The 18559-nt window shown below is 35.0% G+C and overlaps 2 protein-coding genes across 6 annotated transcripts in view; both read left to right on the top strand.

The window, feature by feature from the left end:
- dnm1b (dynamin 1b) overlaps positions 1 to 14046 on the top strand; it is a 31024-nt gene extending 16978 nt beyond the window's left edge. The window contains exons 16-23 of one of the 4 annotated variants that reach the window (XM_053481241.1): positions 4853 to 4962; positions 5937 to 6048; positions 6250 to 6261; positions 6498 to 6671; positions 6792 to 7033; positions 8180 to 8377; positions 9637 to 9680; positions 12419 to 14046. In XM_053481241.1, the coding sequence (XP_053337216.1) occupies positions 4853 to 4962; positions 5937 to 6048; positions 6250 to 6261; positions 6498 to 6671; positions 6792 to 7033; positions 8180 to 8377; positions 9637 to 9658 (870 nt within the window). In that variant the 3' untranslated portion in view covers positions 9659 to 9680; positions 12419 to 14046. Of the gene's footprint in view, positions 1 to 4852; positions 4963 to 5936; positions 6049 to 6249; positions 6262 to 6497; positions 6672 to 6791; positions 7034 to 8179; positions 8378 to 9636; positions 9681 to 10803; positions 11279 to 12418 lie in introns of those variants that run through there. The other 3 variants (XM_053481242.1, XM_053481240.1, XM_053481239.1) reach the window with 3 other exon arrangements.
- Positions 14047 to 16633: 2587 nt separating this feature from the next.
- LOC128509360 (regulator of G-protein signaling 3-like) overlaps positions 16634 to 18559 on the top strand; it is a 30587-nt gene continuing 28661 nt past the window's right edge. For both annotated transcript variants that reach the window (XM_053481065.1, XM_053481062.1), the window contains exon 1: positions 16634 to 16714. In XM_053481065.1, coding sequence (XP_053337040.1) covers positions 16668 to 16714 — 47 coding nt within the window. In that variant the 5' untranslated portion in view covers positions 16634 to 16667. The remainder of the gene's footprint in view (positions 16715 to 18559) is intronic.

Consider the following 18559-nt stretch of genomic DNA (forward strand, 5'->3'; position numbering starts at 1 on the left):
ACCCGTTAGACCTTTTTTTTTCACAATTAAACATTCCAGGTACTACATATAAGAATAAAGGATAGTTATATGGTACAAATGGAAGTGATAATTAACCCTTTGTTTTTATTTATTTATTTATTCATTCATTCATTCCTGGCAATTCTTAAAAAAATGAAGTGTAGTATGAACTTGTAGTATGGACTTGGAGTGTATGAAGAATGGTGTATGTGTAATACACCTTTATACTTAGGGTAAATTGTAAAATATAGTAGGTACTTTGTAAACGTTGGTATGTAAATCATGACAGTTCTTGACAGTTCAGTATGAGTTTAGCATGGGTTGTAGAGGAGTCCTGGGTGCATCTTAATCAATTTGTACAGTAGCTAATATCAGAGTCAAGTAACCAAGAACCTTTAAGGATTGAAATTCGGGACAGTTCTGCTTGTGGTTCCAGAATGTGGGACTCAGACAGTCTGTATCTGTTTGGGGTTATAGTTCTTTAAACTAACTATCCTATAAAAATGTATACAGTGTGAAAACTGCCTACATCATATGTTCACTTCAATGCATGCATAATCACATGGGCGTACAGTACATAAGTTTTGGACGCAAAAGTTTTCTGTGTAATCATAAAAGTGCATTCAGGATCTCTGTTCTTAGTTCAAATTATGGCAAATCACAATATCTCCACAGAGCTATGATATTGTGTGTGCATGTATATAAGTGTGTGTGTGTGTACACGCTATGGTGGGTCCATGACCCCCACCCAGCCCCCATCCAATGCACCCCAGACACTAGGTTTGTACGCTGGGCTAGATCAGGCTGTGGCGAGTGGGGCTGCTCTGTGCCTTGGGGAGGGGGCATCTGGTTTTCATTACCTTACATACCAGACTCTGAGTCTGCTAGGCCAACATTTCTCCAAAGCCCTTGTGAAGCCCAGCACTTCCTAAAGTCTGCAGAAATCTGAAGCTAATAGAAAACATCCTTATCATCTTCTGAAAGAGATTCAAAGGGACTGGAGAGTCATATTTATGTCTGTTTTTGATTTTGTATAGTGATATGGTAAGAAGGTCACATGGTTCTGGTTGTCTGGTTTTAATTCTTGAAATTTATTTTTCATGGATTGAGTGATGAGAAGAAAAAGCAGCAGCAATACACGTTTTCAAGGAATGAGTCATTTTTATTTTTTTCATGTCACACAGTGCAGTCTTTCTATTTTCATACACATGTGGTGCATTACACACACACACACACACACACACACACACACACACACACACACACACACACACACACACACACACAAAGAATAGAACCATTTACAGCTCTTCTGTTTTGTGCAGTGGTGTACAAAATGAAGAATTTATTTACTTGCGAATATGAGCTGGAACAAGATCAAGTTTCTTTAGCATCACAAGTAATGTAAATGGCACAAAAGGAAATAAAACCAGTTTAAAGGTTTGCCTTATCCTTCCTATATATATATAATTTTCATACTAACCTCATTTTTATTGTCTAAGTATTTTTCATATTCTGGCAGTCCTGAAAATATTCCTGACTTCTATACTTTTTTTCTATCTTTTTCCTGAGATTTCTGTTTAAAGTCTTGTACAAGGTTTTTTTTTTTTTTTTCAAAATCAGCTCTGAAAACTGAGACTGTCATAGGCAAACCTCGAGTACCTAACATTAATATGTACATACATTTAATTTTTAACATTAATGAGTAGAATAGACACCTTTTCCAAACCCTTTTGCTTTAAACACTACTAAAGAATTCTAGAGAATGCCATCCAGAGACGTGTTGATGTGCTCCTACTGATTCAGTGTGGTTTCCCCTGATCAGCCTAACCAATGTGCAGACTACTGTACAATCACTACATCCTGAACAGGTAGTCTGAACACTGGGCAAGCGGGCCAGGCCTCTGAGTCCACAGACCTGGAGAAGAACCAAACACTCCAAACATCTCCCCAGGAGAAGTAATGCATTCAGATAGTCCCTTACTATAAAAAATATAGATCAGTAAATATTACACAGGGTATTAGTTTTGAAGAATAAAAAAAGAATAATAGACTTTACTACATAAAAGTATGTAGTCTTTTTTGCATCATCTGTTATTTTTTTATGTTCTCATGTCATACTTCTATCCTCATCTGCATGTGGATCTGTGGATTTAGATTTTAATAAAAAAAAAAAATTCAACATCACTGTAAAGCAAATAATTTCAAGTATAAAACAATTAACATAACATGCTAACAAATCAGACGGACAACCTGAATATCTCTACAGACTTGTTTATGTTGCTGGCCATCATCCACAATCTGAGTTGTTTCCTTTCATTCCAAAGCTCATCTGCACACACGTAGGCCATAAATACTTCAAAAGACCATAAAGGATACCTCTGGATTCCTGTGTCTGTTGCCAAATTGCGTCGGCGACCAGATATGTTCTTGCTTCTCTCAAAAATCTCTGTCCATCCTTTCCTCCATCCCTCCCTTTCTCTTTCTTTCTCCTGCCGCACACTGATGGAGGTCCGAGTGAGGGAGCAGTGGGTGGGTTGAGGGGAGCAGGGAGGAGGGTCCTCGGAAGGATATCGGTGTTTGATGGTGTTGAGAGAAGACAGGAACGTGGGTGGCAAGAAGTCGTCCCTCTTCTGACCTGTTTCACCTTGGTCAGTTCATAAATCTCACTTCAGGCAATTGGACAACTTTGGTAACAAGTTGCTCTTAAAAAGACAAAAATGCTTGTCTGGAGGTCTGAAGGTTACATCTAATACCAAATATTCTGGAAAGACTGCTAAAAACGGACAAAAATGTTTAATCAGGAAAAAAACAAGGTTTCATTAGAGGAAAAAGGTTAGCTTTAGAACAAATGTACATAAATGTAGATTCAACCAAATCGACGTGGCAGATTTTTTTTTAGTAAGAAAAGAAAAAAGAAAAAAGGAGCAGAAATGGAAAGGGAGCAAGCGGAGGAGGAGCATGCATTTTTATCCATTTTCAATTTTTCTTTCTCCTTTTCTTGTTAAACAGGAAGTACAAGGCAAGAGGTCAACAGGAAGTGACAGTTGGCCTTTTGCAGGCCAGACTAATGTTGAAGACCTGTCACCATGTGAGCTGACATGAGCCTGAATGTTTATGCTCTGGTTAGACTGTGTGTGTGTGTGTGTGTGTAGGTTTGGGGTGCAGAGGCCAAGGAATGTTGGCGTTCCTTTTCATAGAGTAGTAGTATCTCCAGATGTGTAGGCCTTTGGACTCTACCTCTCTCTGTACTGCTTTCCCTCTGAAGCTCCACACATAAAGAGCTCTTTATACTGATCACACACACAAACACATACCGGAAACTGAACATTTTCAAGAGTGAGGATTGAATTTAACCTTTTTTTAAGCAAAAATCCTATTTAACTTTACTGGGATGACTGTAAATATGAGCGTTAGAATATTAATAGGGCATTAGTATTAGCTTCAAACTAATTATTTGCCCAAAGAATTTAGTCTGCTTTTCTCCGTGAGTGAATGTGTAATTTATATAGGCATAATAATGTTAAATTGAAGGGTTATAGTCATGGACTAACTCTGCAGATCAACAGAGAAATGATTCAGTATTCACGGTACCAATAATATTAAATATTAATTTTACACATAATATAAATTATATAAAATAGAAACATTTCAGTCTGGGAAGCCGGTTAACATTTTCTTAAAATGTAATGAAAAGCTTTTACTCAATGGCTCATTAAATAGGTTTAAAAAAGTTTAAAACATTAAATAAAATGTTTAGAATTGTGACGCTTGATCATCCAATTCCGAGTGAAGATTTAAACAGTGAGACATACTGTGGATTCTGTGTTGACCTGATTGCTTTTTACCAAGATGCTGTTTTAATTGTATTATTATTATTGTTATTATTATTATTATTTTTATTGAATGTTGACTTTGGTAAAAAAAAAAATCACATTACAGGGAAGTTTGCCATAACTGTAGTAAACATTTTAAAGGCTTTGTAAATATATATATATATAAAGATATATTTATTTTAAGTTAGATACAGTCATCCTTAAAAGTTAGTACCCCTTTTAGTTCCGTTGAAGCTAAAAAAAAAAGACCATGTGTGCAATACTAATTACCCCCTAACTGCTTCATCATGATTTAAGAGGAAAAGTTGCAGCCAGGTGCTGCTAATCATTAGCCCTTGATTAATTGATCATCAGCAGGTGTGCAGACCTCTATAAAAGCAGTAGTTTTGGCACCAAGCATGGGGAGAACATTCATACAAACTAGAGACAGGAATTTACCTGGAGGCACATGGGCACAGTGCTAACCATTATGCCACTTCTTAAATTATAGTCAATGACATTCTATTATTATCCCTGAGCCTCTTAGGGAACAGTTTTAAGCGCAGTTTAAAGGACCCAGAAATATATGAAACATGCTAAATATAAGGACTATTTTTTCTACATAGTTTAAGGGGATTTTTTATGCCCTTTAAGAGAGTCTGTATTCTCTAAGTATGATATACATGAATTTTGTCTAACTTTCTTTTATACATACATTTTCAAGAAAAACACACTGAGACTGTACCAGGCAGTGTTTCCAATTTTCATTTGGCTTACACCAACATCTTTTCTTTTCATATTCTTTTTTTATTTAGTTTTTTAATCTGTCCTTTCATGTTTTATACAGAAATCCCTCAAAACAGCATTAACATCTTCTGATGTCTTAAAACTTCCCAGGCAGTTCAGTACATGTGTAGTGTTGTTACTCACAGAGCAAAATTAACCTGAGATCATACTGTAGCTTATATTCTTAGCCGTAAGAGATCCAGCTCAGCATGTTCTTCCTTCCTGCTATCTTACACTGCTTCCCTCTACAGGAGAAAGAGAAGAAATACATGCTTCCTGTGGATAACCTGAAACTCCGAGACATTGAGAAAAGCTTCATGTCCAGCAAACACATCTTTGCCCTGTTTAACACTGAACAAAGGTGAGTTCAGATCCATTATTCCATTAGGTCTACTTTTACACAAATAATAATAACAAAAGAATTATCAACTCTTTTTTAAAAAAAAAATTATGTAATTCATCTCTATGGTATACCTTTTAAACACTTTTTAGTGTTCTATTTTCTATTTCTTTTTTGTTAAATTTTTACAAGTATCACAAGTATTTTGATGAGAGTTATATATTCTTCATGATTTTAATTAAATTATTTGTTCAAATATGTCATGTTCATAAAAATTAACAAGGTCAGTCAGGCAAATCCTACCACTAAAATTATGGGCCAAAATAAGGAAACTTCTACATCTACATAGATAGTCATCTTTACTACATCATTAACATTATCAGTCTACATACGTCACAGCACATGTTGTTCAAAGGGAACACTTTGTCCCTCATCAAAATATTTTTTAAATCCTTTTTTTTATTATTAAAAGAATTAAAATTAAAGATTTTTAGGATAAAAAGAGAAGACACAGCCTTTAAATGCTGATCCTGCAAGGGAATATACGGTATTTAGAGAAGCAGAAAGAAACCAGCACAAGTGTGATTAAAATACATGCAAAGAACCAAATGACATATTTTCCGCTTGTGAAGCTGGTCACTTGGCACAGGGACAAATAATATTTGCAGTGCAGGACAAAGTTCTCTTAATAACATCATTGACAAACTGAGTGGTGAACTCATCATTTACCTTAAAAACATTTGTCAAGTTAAAGGTTTCTTAACAGTGTTTGAGGTTTGTGGCCTCTGTATGTGACCCACACCCCTCTGATGAATTAGACAGATTATAGACATTATACCTTGACTGAAAAATCTGTAAATGTGCTATGTGACAAAAAGGTTTACATAAATGATAAAAACAGGTTTGGTTTTTATAGAAAATGTCAGTATTCTTGTGCTTGCTATTAATGTGGCAGATCTATTTTTTATTTTTTTTGTGCTGCTTTTGCTCATCAGGAATGTGTATAAGGATTACAGGCAGCTAGAGTTGGCATGTGAGACACAAGAAGAAGTGGACAGCTGGAAGGCCTCCTTCCTGCGTGCTGGTGTTTACCCAGAGCGCATAGTGGTATGACATCATCAATACAGATTAAATTGTCTTAGTTATTACTGACATTATGACTGCACTCCTAACTGCAGATGTTATTTTGTAGGATGTTTGATTAATATACTGTAACAGTAATGTTTAACATGACCTCTGTTACTTTGGATTTAATGTTTTTGCTCTGTTTATCCTTGCTTTACTGGTGACCTGTGCCTGAACTGAAAGGACAAGGAGAAGGTAATGCTTAACTGCTATCCATACTATCTGATTAAGTTTCACAAAACAGTATTCTAATCACTGACACAGTCAAAAAACTAACCAATCATTTAATCTGAATCATCTTCTTGTAACACACGTTCACCTTTTCTCAAAGTATTTCTCAATAAAACCTAATAAAATTGTCACAAATCTTATTTTAATTAATGTTTACCTGAATAGTGGATATTATGTTGATGCACTGCTGTGTTGTGCAGCAAAGTGAAAGCAGTGAGGAGAACAGCTCGGATAGTTTCATGCACTCCATGGATCCTCAGCTGGAAAGGCAGGTGGAGACCATCCGCAACTTGGTGGACTCCTATATGGCTATTGTCAACAAGACTGTACGCGATCTGATGCCCAAGACCATCATGCACCTTATGATCATCAATGTAAATATTTACAGTATTTTATTCTCTATTTCTTGTGTAATGCTTTTAGATCCAAAACACCTTACAGTTGAGTTTGTGAGTCTACTATTATATTACAATTTTCTTTTACATTTATCATAGGCTAAAGAGTTCATTCACGCTGAGTTGCTGGCCCAGCTCTATTCGTGTGGAGACCAAAACACTCTGATGGAGGAATCGGCCGAACAGGCTCAGCACAGGGATGAGATGTTGCGCATGTACCATGCACTAAAAGAAGCCCTGAGTATTATTGGAGACATCAGTACGACCACTGTGTCAACTGCTATGCCTCCACCAGTAGATGACTCCTGGCTACAGGTGCAGGGAGGACCCTCAGGACGAAGGTTTGTCATTAGCTGAAACCATGTCTCTCTGCCATGCATTTGCAAATTTTTTTATTATTATATTGTATACATTTGGTGTTTTTTGCTAAGTATATATACTGTACATTAAGTTGCTTAACATGACATGATATAATATAATATATAAAACTATAAGTTAAAATCTGTCTGTGAAAATCCTAAAAATAACAATTTTCTGTTTATTATGTTGTAAGTCTTTTGGTTAATTTTTTTTTTACATAAATTAATTCTATATATGTTCATGGTAAAAGGTTTTATTCTATGTTTTGTTTTTGTAAAAAAAAAATCTGATCATATCATCTTGTGTCTGTATCAGTCAATAGAACTTCCGACGAAAAAAAAAAATTATTTTCACAGTGCTATTATTAGTAGCCCTTTTTTGTTGGAGTTAGGCAGGTGTACAAAGACCTATAAGACCTATAGTTTGTGGCAGTTTTTGTTGTTCTTTCGACTGTGTTAACACACTTAAAGAGGGAACGAAATAAGCAATGGTCTTAGAGAACCAATTGTTACTGCACATTAATCTGAAAGGGGTTATAAAACCATTTCCAAACAATTTGGAGTTCAATGTTCTACAGTGAGAAAGACTATTCACAAGTGGAATGCATTCAAGGCAGTTTCCAGTCTTCCCAGGAGTGGACATCCCAGCACATTCACCCCACTGGACTCATTAAGCAGATTAAATGTTTAAGTCTATGACAGCACAATTACAAGAAAATTGAGCAAGTATGATTTGTTTAGAAGAGTGCCTGGAAAGGGCTCTAAGATTTTCTCTTGGGGTTTTTGTATTTCTCTAAGCATTGTATGGTCTAACATTGGGATAAATGTGATAGGATGCCCACTTGCCAAAAGACTGGCAACTATGATTTTCAAAAATCAATCAAATGAATCAAAAAATATATATTTTAGCTGGGTTTTCACAGCTACTGTACATTAGATCACAACATCATAAAACAACATAATACATGTACACAAACATAGCAATTACTATGGGATATAGAAGATTACAAAAAAATGTGTTTTTCCATGAATTATCAAATATCTTTGAATTAACCACAAAAGGTGTGAGCTCTTGTAGCACTTTGAAACAAGTAGAAAATATATGGTTTGTCTGTAATTAATGCACAGATCCCCTATGTCAAGCCCCACACCTCAACGCCGAGCTCCTCCTGGACCTCCTCGTCCTGGAGCTCGTGCTGCTCCAGGGCCTCCTGCTGCTGGAGCTCCACCTGTCCCCTCCAGACCGGGAGCCTCCCCAGACCCACACAGTGGCGCACCACCCCAAGTACCCTCACGCCCCAATCGTGCTCCTCCAGGAGTCCCAAGGTAAGTTCTTACGTAAAATACCCAAACTGTGCTTTTGAACACAGTAATTTACCAATTTTATCATCCTTTATGATATATTAATTACACATCATTAATCAAATAAAAAAAACAATAAACAACTAAGCACGTATTTTGTAGCTGATAAAAATCATACGCACGGCCAGTCAAATGTTTGTTCACTGAAAGGTACATTAAAGCAATTATATACAAATGCAAAACTTTATTGCTGACGTTTATTTTAGAATTAGCTAATTGATCCTAATGAAGAGTTATTTATTCAAGGATATTTAAGCCTATGGATAAAAAAATTATGAGAATATACAAATGAATGCGGCCTTTTCGGTAGATATTACTTGTAAATGTAATCTGTAAAACCCATGATGCTAAAAAATATATATAGTTATTATATATATATAATTTGTACTTTGCCAAGGGAAACCCACCGGTAGTCTTTAAATTAAATTATAATTTATTTATTTATTATAATAATAATTTTTTTTTGGAAAGTTTGGTCTTGACCAAAATATTTGTAACTTTTATTTTTAATAAAATCATCTATACAGTATTTTTCATTAAAATACAACAGAAAAGTTCTTTTATGCATTATTTTTTTGTACAGTATTACATGTTAGAATCCTGTAAATGAAATGAGTAAATAGTTGCTGGAAATATAGTAGCTTGAACACTACACCATTAGACAAGGTCATTAGACTTATTAATTAGATCAATCTTGTTTATAAACATTTTAAACAAAAATGAAGAACATGGTATTAAAACTGTTGACTGGTTTTGTGGAAAATGTACATAAATATTTGCTCACTGAAACACTTTTCAGTACCTTGATCACTACCTGATCCTTTCACAGAGGCAAAGGATTACCTTGGTTCCTTTTTGCTTCTTCCTCTTCTCCCTTTCTTCATTACTGTCCACTTTATACAATTTTCACTTCACAATTCCACATCATTAACTGTCTTGTTTGCTTCACGCCTGACAGTGTCCTGAACTATTTTGAAGTCATTTCATGTTCATAATCCTGCACCACCGTTTGTTTATCCATCATTAGTTTTGTGAGATCATGCTCTTATTGTGACCTTTCCAGAAAAGAGCTGAGTTGAAATACAGCAAGGGATGTTATAAAAATAGAGTTGTGTTAATGATAAAGACAAACTGTTGATACTTATTCCTTTAGCTGTTCCCCTCAATTTTAGCCAGCCTCACTGACTAAGCTCCTCCCACAATGACTGCGGTTATTCTTTCAGAATTTCTATCAGTGACCAATGAGGAGATGGTACGTAACAAAATGGTATGTCTTATGCATATTGTTCTTGTATGGAATCATGATTATCCCTGTGCATGGTTTTATGTCCAGTCACCTTCTTTCATCCACTTATCCTTTCATCTTTAAAATCTAACCAAATGATTGTAGTCCATATTTTCTCTTCTCTGGAAGATGAGGTGTACTTTTAGGGTTCAGATTTACCACTTGAAGAGCTTTCAGTGCATACGCTTCTAATTCCTTGTCATGTTACAGCTTGCTATACTATGTTATAGAAGTCCACATCTGTCTGAGCATGTTGATATATTGGTAAATTAGTAGATTCATAGGTAAATTCATGATTAAATTCATAGAGTTCATTTGACAAAAGTACCTATGAGGACATTAAGGTCCTGGACCTTTGTAGTAATAAAGGGTTTTGATATTTTTTATTCCTCATGTACCCTCTAGTTGTTAAATTTATTATGGAAAGGAATGCCAATATGAGATGTGCCCATAAATTCAAAAGGCATGTCAGATCCACTAGCATTCCAGCATGTTGGTCTAGGCTTGTATTTCAGAAGTCTGACTATGATGGGCACACTGAAGGGAGTGTCTGCATTTTTTTGGATTTGGAGTTTCAAAACATTCACAAAAATCCTGAAATGCGTTCAAAACAGATACCTTGTCTTCTGAGTCGTTATTTTAGAAGAGGTTTCTAGAGATAAAAGTTTTTTTTCTTGTGAATTCACAAACTATTTCCGTCTAGAGGTGAAGTAAATTATAAAGACCATATTTGTTCATAAGCATCTCAAAAAAGTCAGTGTATTATTGCAAAGATTGAATTTGCACATGATTCAGCATCTTCCTACTTTCTGCCTAGTTTGATTGACTATGCTGCTCATATATTCTAGTGAGAAGTAATTCATCATTTTAATTTATATTCACTACCACCCTACAGTGACATTGCATTTTGTAAAGAACAACTTATAAAAAGACAAGGGAATTTGTTAAACCCTAATGAATCAACATGACCATTCTGTTTTCATATTCTAAGTGTGTTGTACCCATCGTATGTCTGTTTATACATTGGCATTTATGTGTTGTTCTTGATAGTTTGTTCTGTCCTTTCTGTCTTCCCACATTTGTCTGTCTGTTGTCATCTTTGAAGTCGACGAGTACCAGCATCGCCCACAAGACCCAACAGATCCACAGATTCTCTTACAGACTATTAGCACAGCATTCTGGAGGCAGAAGAATACCTCTTCATCTTCATGCCTCTTCATCTCCTCATGCACACAACCACGCACTCCTTGGATGTAGTTACCTAGGTGCTCATGTTTATTTAAATTCATCCTTGTCCTACACAAAACAATCAGAGGGCAAGAATGATAATAGTATCTGACAGTGTTCATTGTATAGTGGGATTCATATTCTTATCAGTGGCATTACCAGCACAAGTCAGAAATATTTTGTTTAAAAATGGTGCAGATAGCATAATTTAAACATAGAGTATATCTAAATACTTACATGTAATATAAAAGCACATGAAAGCTACATGACATTGACCTATGTCTGCTGTAATTCCAACCTTGCAGAACTTTGCTCCTGCTCTCTGCCATCCTTCTCTCTCAAAGTCAATCAGCGGGCAGCATCATCCCCCCCCCCCAAACCACCTCACCCCACCGCTAAACCCTGCACACTCATTCAATCATTTTCCTGAAAAACCTGCTTCATTTTCAGACTAAATGTAGTCATTAGGCATACAGTTCCAGTTCGTTTTGTTTATTAATTGGTTTATATCTAGCACTCTAAAAGAAGGAATGGATAATTTGACTCACATAGCATCTTGGTTCATTTTAAGTTTTATATGTGCATGTCTGATATATTTATTTATTTGTTAAGATATATGTTTCCCAAACTTGAAGCTTATTGCCACATTGCCTTGATTAAATGTTAGAGTTTATGGACGTCAAATAAAAGATGGTGGTTTGGGAAACAAACTAAACACTCTAAACTTTCATCTGTATTTGAGCAATACGCAGCACTTTTTTCTTGCTTTATTGTTTGTCATATTTTTCAAGTTAAAACTATAAATACAGTTGACTTCTTAACTAATCCCTGTTTTCCAGCAATAACCTGGGCAACAGTTATGGTGGCAATATGTTAAAGGAATACGTGTTTTTAATACCTCTTTATTATCTGCTGCATGTCTACCATGAATGATATTTCTATGGGCAAAGATTTTTGACATGCTTCCACAAACTGGGAAAAGAAAGTAAAACCTGTTTGAATTTACTTAAAAATAATGTAAATTTAAACCACTTTCAAGAAGCATTAAAATGTTGGTGATTTACCCACTCTTGTGGAGACACCTGTCTATCATCTGTCTATCCAACATCTACCCTTTGTGTTATGTTTTGATCTGACAGGTTTCTGTACTTTTCCCAGTTATATGTAAAAACTCAAAATCTCATTGTGTTAAATGACCATAATAAAGATATAGGTTAGTATTTCTTTCAATAAGTGGCGCTATATGCTTAGAAAAAAAATTCCATACAAATTTTTTTAGTATGCATCAAAATCTTAAACTTATTTAAAGTATAATTAGCCCTATGAAATACCACTGATGAAAAGAAAGAGTATAGTTTAGTACTTTTTTTTATTTTTACAAATGTCAGTAAAAATACCAGATAACAGATTTGTTTGTGGGTTACTTCAGTGCATTGTTTTTGCCCACTATTTGTTTCTGCTTTTCCTTCTATATGTTCTTCTTTTTCACCCAGTCGTCCGAGCAAAGGCAGTCCTTCTCATGGAGAGAACCCTCATCCCTCGTTTGACTAGTAGATCCCATTCTTCCTCGCCCTTTCTCTCTTGCTTTTCCTCTGACGAGGAGGATTTTGATGGGTGGACATAAAAGCCAGATAGATCCATATCTGTCTATCTGCTATGAAGATTTTATTACACTACATAATGTTAATGTGTGTTTAAATGCAGAGGAAATGTAGGGGGATATTAGCAGAGATTCCTAAAGAATAAAGCAGCCTCTCTATTTTCAAGATGAATTCCCAGTATAGACTCACATCATTTGTTAAATCGACTGCAGTGTTATTTGTAATGAAGGTGCTGTGCAGTGTTTCTATGTTTACAAATAGATAATATTAATGTGGTCCATATTGAGCAATCGCTAAAGAAATGCCTGCAAACGTTTTGCCCTGTTTGTCAGATTACAAATACTGTATATGTTACTGTACACATGCTTTCAGCCTACAACTGAGGCACAACTAAATATTCGGTGGTGCTAAATGTTTCCTTTATTATCAACTACTTAAGTGTAATAATTCTATGTGCAGGAGCTTTTGAAACTAGCTGTATTAAAAGTAATACATCACCTGAAATTTTCAGTGAGGCTAATAATGAATGAAAGCTAGTAGGAGATAGTCAATACTGTATTATGCAATGAAATCCTGCCAATGGATTTCCTCTAGCCTTCTTTTATTATTAGCCATAATTTTTTGTGAAGAATCCACATGTATGTATATATTGGAATGCATATTGTGCAATATGTCTTAAGGAGTATGTTGTCCAAATTATTAGAGAATTAAGCTACCCTGCTTTAATTTAATGAAACGAGTGACATAATTTCTTAAAGAGGGTCTTGGATAAGAATAGGAATTAATCATAATGAATGAAAGAAAAATATTTTGTCAACCCCTACCCAAATGTGAGAGTAAATACAATAATATTTCACACTATTTTTCAATGTTATACGCACATTAGGATTGTGCTTGGTGTATGTTTGTGATGCATCTCTGGGAATTTTGCTTCTGTTACTTTGTGTACTGATTGATGTACAATAATTAGATAACTAATAACAAGGTGAAAGAAGTGACAGCAAATGAGTGATATGTGTATATATTATGAGTCATTCTATTTAAAAGAATAATGTGAATGTGTTTGTGTCTTGTGCCTGATATGGCCTCCTGTATCTTACTGCCACTGGCTCAACCTGAGAAACTGGCCAGTGCTTTGTGTTTACATTAAACTGTGAAATAAGTTATGTTATGCAAGTGTCTGTTTATATAATGCAAGTAAATCCTGTACTTATAGTCATGTAGGCATCAGCTGAAATGTTTATTAATTCAGTCATTCAGTCACTTTAGTAACTAGTCAGGGATGCAGTGAATCCAGACTCATCTTCATCATTTAGGGCATCATTCATGCACATTCTTACTAATGCACCAACATGCCAATTTCTCTTTTTTTTCTTCATTATTTACATAAGCTAATACACTGCATTGTGAAAAATAAAATAAATAAATAGTCACTCATTTGAATCATAGAAAATTTACACTATGCAATGTGGGGGTGCAAATTTGAGTCTTTTTTTCTGACTAGTCTCACTAAGCATTGGTTTTCTTATGGCCCCTGAGCTATTAAACTATTAAAAGAAAGCTTTACTGGAATTTGTTTGTAACTTACAAACTGCTTAAATGTTAAAATCATTCATCATTCATGAGTTTTTGCCAATACACTTCTTTTGTGAAATTATCAATCCTTCCAGGTTGTCATTATGTGATAAACAGTTCTTAGCCAAATTCCAGTAATTTTATAAATTAATTAATTAATTTATTGTTTTTGTTCATCTTTTTATTTAGTTTGATGAAGTATGTATACAAAAATACAATTAGGCAGTATATAAGCTTTATATGAAAGGTTTCTTATTTTACTGGGGTTTGTGTCATCTGCATTTCTGCCTTTTGGGGGCACTCCTGAGTGGCAGCATATCTTTGCAAGATTTAAGGTTCAAGAGCAGTTCACTGTGTAGCTACAGCTCTTGGGAGGGCTGACTGTTCAGATGAGAGGAACAGGAACTCCCAAATCAGCATTTAGTCAGTCTCACCAGCAAATTCAGAGCACAGTTACAGATAAGACCAAATAGCTTACAATCAGCTTTGAAATCCTCAACCAGTAAAGAAAAACCTTCATTATAATAATTCATAATATTACTTTAGAGAAGGGCTAAGTAATTATTTTTAATAATTATGAAAATTTGTATGTCACAGTATCTTCTCTGAGCGTCTTCTGACTGTGAGTAAGCCCAAACTAGAAGAATACCATACAGTGTAGTTTCTTAACCCCAAACCAAGAGTCCTGCATTAGTTTAATGTCTCCAATCACTTAAAACCACAGAAATACCCCTACATCTGGATCCAATGACATACTTGCACAATGAGGCAGAGTCCTGTGCAGGATTAGCAAAATATGTTTCAACCCATGGGTTTTAGAGTAGAGGATTCTGGAAGTTTGAAAGGAAGGCTCTCTAAAAACCACTGAGGACAATTTACTCACATTTTGTATGCCAGTATCAGTCATGCGCATACATTGAATGCTAGCTGTGCTTATCATTAACGAAGTGTAGTAAGAATGATAAAAGCAGTGAAAGAAAGAAAAGTAAAAACAAAGGTCTAAACAAAATGCCACACGTAACGTAAGTACAGTATGTAGCTTTAACTTGAAAAAAACTCAAATATGTGTTGATTTTTCTGCTTTCTCTAAATACTAATTAAACACTGGTTCCTGTAACGTTAGTTTTGTTATGATAGGTATAAAGTACAGTATAACGTCAAACCTCTTTTATCCTAAAACAAATCACCTAAGGTTACTTTTTGAAATGGAATTTAAAAGTTTTCATCTGCAAATAGGCTCCTGCAAGTCTATGTTATGCTAATGCTTACAGTTCTTGTATTTTACATTATAATGGCGGTCACCCCCTTTGTCATTAAGTCCTTGTTTATGGACAAGATCATTCTTTTGTACCGCTTTTTTGGCACTGACCCCCACTGTGCAAAATCCTTAATGGCTGATCAAGACTTGGTTTCTTTTTATTAGGCTAATTACTGATTTATTTTATTACCATGGCTACTTTGACTCAAAGAAACATAACTATTTAAAAAAATCAATACTGCAGTAAAACAGTGAATGAGTGTATATGGTTTAATAATATAAAAATACTTATTATTTATTTGAACATTAAATTACTTTTTTTCCCCACCAAAGTCAGTTGGGAGAAACAAATGGCTTCTTGTTGGCCTCAATACATTTACAATGCATCCTACAGTTTGAGAGCTGCAAAAATAAAAGGAAATGTTAAATTCTTCACTGATTCCTGGCAACGATGGACAGGAGATATTCAGTTGGGGGTCCAAGTCAGTGAACAGGCCCACTTCTATTCAGACCAACACTACTTAAGTTAATGCTTTGGCAAGGTGTACACAAGCTGTAGCCTATGATATGTAGATTCTTTAAATATATCAATGAAACACATATCTAATGTTAATATGGCTACATAAACTTGATCAAGTCTTTGATATATTACTGTTGCAACCAAGATGCAAACATGCTACTCTGAGTATAAAACAGTTACATTAAACAGTTACATAGTTACACTTTGAATATCAATCATAATATATCCTGTATTTTTAAAAAATATATTACCAACCAATCATTCATTTAAATTACTACAGTACATGTTTCAGGCAAGTGTGCTAAAGGGAAGATCACAAATCACTTATTGCTGTTATCGTTAAGTTCATGACTGAGTGTTACTAACCTTTTTTGTTACTAATTTTTATTTAAAAAAAAGATCAAAAATGTGTTCTGTTAGTGGAAAGATCAGGAATAAAAAGCCCTATGGCTCCACCACAGGCAATATACGATTTTACTGACGCTACACTGACTGTGCTGCACTCCAAAGCACACAGTACCTCACTACAGACAGTATGGCAGTCTACAGTACATGTTCGCTCTGATGCCTGATGAGGACCTTAGTGTTGTTCTGTCATGCTGTGCAGTGGGGTCGCGCGCCGTGTCGGACGTAGCCAGCGGTTTTAAAATGCAGCGCTCGGATTGGTGGATGGCGCGCTCGCGCTCTAAGAATGCAGGACGTCCGAGGTTTGAATGTGAGCGTCGGCTCGTGCGAACTTCCAGCGACTGACAAAAACAAGGCGCGTGAGTGCTGTCGGGACTGCGGAGATGGAGAACCGCAGAACACGCAGGCAGCCCGCACACTGGGCAAAAAGGTGGGTGCAAATAGCCTCCTATGGAAGCTTCTCGTTTTCAGTTAATAAATATTTCTTTTTGAGACAGTTCGGAGTTCACTTTGAAATGAAAACGCGCAATAAACTTCAAGGAGCATCAAGAACGTTTTACAGGATGTTACATTAGTAAATATTAGACGTTTTACCTGCCATAGTAAATGGCATTTTATTTCTCGATTTACAGTTGTTAAATTATATTAAAAAGCCGAACGCTACCAGTGGTTTTCTCTGCACGGATTGAGGGACGGATTGCCCCTGTTATCTCTCACCTCAGCTCTGCGTGAATGAAGTTTGCCTATTTTTCCATTGTTTAATGGATTTCCATCAGATACTTAACTTTTCCCCCAGTCCAAAGTATATGTTTAATGTTAAATGTTAAATGTCATAAAGTATATATGTGTGTGGGTGTGTGCATGTAACATATCTTTCGCTCGAGCAGTGACAGATGGTGTGAAACTGTCGATCACAATGATGGCTTAAGAATAAATGTACAGAAGTGACAAATACTATTTTATTCAATATACTTGCAATATACTTATAATTGAGCAAAATAAAGATATTAGAAAGCTTTAGCATGAAATATGTCATTTTTATTATTGAAAAAGTTATGAGGATTCAATGATGGTGAAATTGCTGTATATCCAAGGGAAAACAATACAATTTGTGTGAACTGATACAAAGACAGCCTGTTTGATTAATCTCATATCTTTATAATTTTTGGTGCAATGTAATGTACAAAGGCAACAGGTACAACAAAAGCAGTAACAATATTTTATTTGTTTTTCACATTTGCCCTATGTGCTCAATTTCTCATTTTCATGTGGTAAATTTATAACACATTAAATACATATGTGTTAAATATATGTAAATATAAACATGGATTAAATACATAACAATTTTACTTTTTGATCAAATCAAAGTGCTATTTTAAGAAATCTATGACTTGTCCTTGAATGACAACTGTAATTATTATCATGAAATTATTGATGGTGACATGGCCCATTATAGACACAGGCATAGAATGACAATGCAACATTTTACATTCAAGTTCTTTTCCAGTTACACTAAAATTAAAGCAAATGAAACGAATAATGCATGTCAGTACAGAATAGTTTGACAAAACATTAATAGCAGGAACCATCCATAAGTATGTTTAGTAAATGATTCGCCCTTGTAGTGTTCTTTGGCCACCCAAATCCAGGAAAAACACAATGGGGTGCAAACATGACCAGAAACATATTATCTTTCCTAATATCATTAAAATTTCCATTTGTAGAGCGTTTGTATGCTGACTGTTTACAAGGGATTGTGCAAAAAGTATTGAAGAAAAAGCCATAACACATAAAATATGGTTTTATTAAAATATATCTTGAATTGAAATGCTTGTAATGTTTCTAGTAATTCTGAGGCACATTTTGTTTGGTTCTACTATAATTTCTTTATTCCTATTGGGAAGTTAAAGATCATCTGCCATGTTAATGCAATATCATAAGTAATGCATTACTTACACATAGTTATTGCAGTTATGGCAGTTAAAGTCATAACTTAAACACAAGGTAAAACAAAAATTTTTTTACTGTTCTTCTAAAAACAAAAACAAAACCTTGTTTTCACCATCATGGTCTACTACAGTGACATTACCACTATCACTATTATTATTATGCATGCCAATGCAGATATAATAAAGTAATCTAGAGAGAATCCTTGCATGCACAGTACTACTATGTTTACTTCTGATGCTTTGTGAATCATAAATTGGGAACATACTCATAGACTTTTTTTGGTGGATTTTCCTTGTGGAAATAAGAAAATTACAAGACGCAACCT

This window comes from Clarias gariepinus, chromosome 21 (genome assembly GCF_024256425.1).
Source record: "Clarias gariepinus isolate MV-2021 ecotype Netherlands chromosome 21, CGAR_prim_01v2, whole genome shotgun sequence".
In the NCBI taxonomy this organism is placed as follows: domain Eukaryota; kingdom Metazoa; phylum Chordata; class Actinopteri; order Siluriformes; family Clariidae; genus Clarias; species Clarias gariepinus.